Source organism: Aphanomyces invadans (genome assembly GCF_000520115.1).
Source record: "Aphanomyces invadans strain NJM9701 unplaced genomic scaffold supercont1.3, whole genome shotgun sequence".
Classification (NCBI taxonomy): domain Eukaryota; phylum Oomycota; class Saprolegniomycetes; order Saprolegniales; family Verrucalvaceae; genus Aphanomyces; species Aphanomyces invadans.
In genome coordinates this window covers 1,811,533-1,813,850 of record NW_008580148.1, presented here as the reverse complement: position 1 = coordinate 1,813,850, position 2,318 = coordinate 1,811,533, and the positions used below count along the sequence as shown (strand labels likewise).

Below are 2,318 nucleotides of genomic sequence, written 5' to 3'. Positions count from 1 at the left end.
TGCCGAAGAATTATTGTACGGGAAGATTGAGGCCGGATAGAGCCATACTTGGCAATGCTATGCCACGACAACGAGGGTAATGAACCGTTCAGTGATGTGAACTTAACAATTTTGCCTGGAGCTGCCAGTGGATCGAGACGGACCAAGACCGTCGATTATTTCACTGCATTTTTGTACCAGCTTGCTTCAAGCAATGCATGAACACGTGCAAGCCTGTCATCGCCGTCGACGCGTGCCACATGAAAGGGATCTACAACAAGACTGGGGTGTTCCTTACTGCAAGTGTGAAAGACAGTGGCCACAAAAATCGTCTCATTGCACTCGCGATTGTCCCGCAAGAGACATGGGAGCACTGGAAATGGTATTTGCACAACTTTAATTTGTCTGGACTTGATATTCCGTGGTTTCGGTATTTGTATCGGATCGATTTAAAGGTGCATGCAAAGTCAAGACGAATTCCAAACGATTGTTCTAAGACATGTGAAGTATCTCACATATTATGCATAGGTCTCCTTACTACAGTCAACGAAGAATTTCCGAATTCCTTGCATCGATATTGCATGTACCACGTAGCACTCAATGTGGCCGCGGCATGTAGTCGTCTGACAAGACGTGGAAGAAAATGCATCAAGAAAGTTGCAACATCAAAAACCAAAGACGAGTATGACCAAAACATGGCCAACTTGGAAAAAGTGCTCCCAAAGGGGGCGAGGTACTGTACCTTCGAGACGTATAGTACAACCAGGTATTCAAAACTGGGTACAGTTCGAAATCAATGCGAACGGATTTGCTACGTTCGGAGTCCGTACATCAAATACTGCTGAGTGCAACAACGCGTGGATGGGTATTGATGCGATCGTCCAACCCGGTGTATTAGATGAAGCTGTTGCAGCAACTACTATTGAAAAAAAATAAAGCATTTTTATCTTTTAATGTTTTGGTTAACAGTGGTCGAACGCATCGACCGACCTTTTTTCAATTTGCGTGTTTATAGATGAATTTGTTCATAAAAAACTGTGTACTGCTCCGCGTATTCTTCTGAATACAATGGACTTGATCACATTCCTTCAAACAGAATACTCTTCATGAAATGGTCAATCAATGTCAAGAATGATAGTCAATTTGTATCCTAAATAGTTATAGTCTTCGACAATTGATAAAGTTCTCGCAAGAGTATATTCGTTCGTAGAGTCATGTAATTGCGCAATTTCGTTGGATGAGCACAATTGGGGGCAATGTTGTTCACCAAAAATGACGGAGAGCACCAATTATTTTCCACCAAAATATATTTCGCCGCTCCATTTGGACCACATAAACGTGATGCAACTTGAGCATCAGGAAATGATCATTCAATATCAATGTACGTGTCAACTTGCTTCTTGTGACCCCGCCATCGACCACGCAATTCAATGTGGTCTTTTGAAACACCACATTTCGCACAATATGTTGTTGCTCCCTTTCGAATGCTGTGGGTTCCCAGGTTTCCGGCCACCAGTTTACGAAAGTCGCAATGCTCCAATGCCACACCAAGAAGGGAGCGAACCATTCTGTGTCCATCATTTCCATTACCATACAAAAAGCAATACCAACCAATGGGTCCACCAACGTCTCCATGTACACAGGCAGGTTCAACAAAGGGCATAAATGATCGTCCATGGATGCAAGGACAATTTGATGAGGGGCTTCGCGCTCCTCGGAAATATTTTTGACCATCGCATCTGACACAGTAGGGTAAACTGGTGACTTGGGTTGAATGAAAACTCACGCAAACAGTTTCATCATGTCGTCGACTCGTGCAACCAGGTGCCATTGCAACGTGATAACGCTCCCAAGCCGGTATCGATCCAATTCCGAAAATTCGGAGCATAGTCGTATGACTTTTAATGCATTCATGAACTCAGTGAACTCAATGGGCCTGTGGGCTTTTGACTCGACGCCCTGACGTCGCACCTCACATTTCATCACCAACGTGATGACGTCATTTACAACCACAGATCGCGTTGGGTTGCCCTCTCGCCGGGGTTCGTCCCATGGAATCATGCGGCGTGGCATGAACGCGCTGAGCATCTTTTTCATAGATTTAAGGGTGTTTGCTCGTGCATGTGTTGGAAGGGAAGCAGACGTTGGCGCAGTAGTTCCAAAGGCTTTAAGGTTGAAATAGCGCCGGATGTCCTCAGGGGTCACATCCAGCAAGTTCGTCTCGGTGAAGTTGGGGTCGTTGAGCTCCTCGGTGCGTCCCAAGAACTCCATGATGCGCTTGAGCTCCATCTGGTATACTTTGTTTGCTCGATCCATTTGCGGTGTGTTTTGTGTGATAT

The 2,318-nt window shown here is 45.2% G+C and overlaps 1 protein-coding gene across 1 annotated transcript; it reads right to left on the bottom strand.

Moving 5' to 3' along the window:
- Nucleotides 1–1,761: 1,761 nt before the first annotated feature.
- H310_02228 (hypothetical protein) lies at nt 1,762–2,312 on the bottom strand (the record flags this gene model as incomplete). The annotated part of the gene is made up of 1 exon (XM_008865670.1): nt 1,762–2,312. Exon 1 carries the CDS (start codon nt 2,293–2,295, stop codon nt 1,762–1,764), a length of 534 nt encoding a protein of 177 aa, XP_008863892.1. The 5' UTR covers nt 2,296–2,312.
- Between the last annotated feature and the right edge of the window lie 6 nt (nt 2,313–2,318).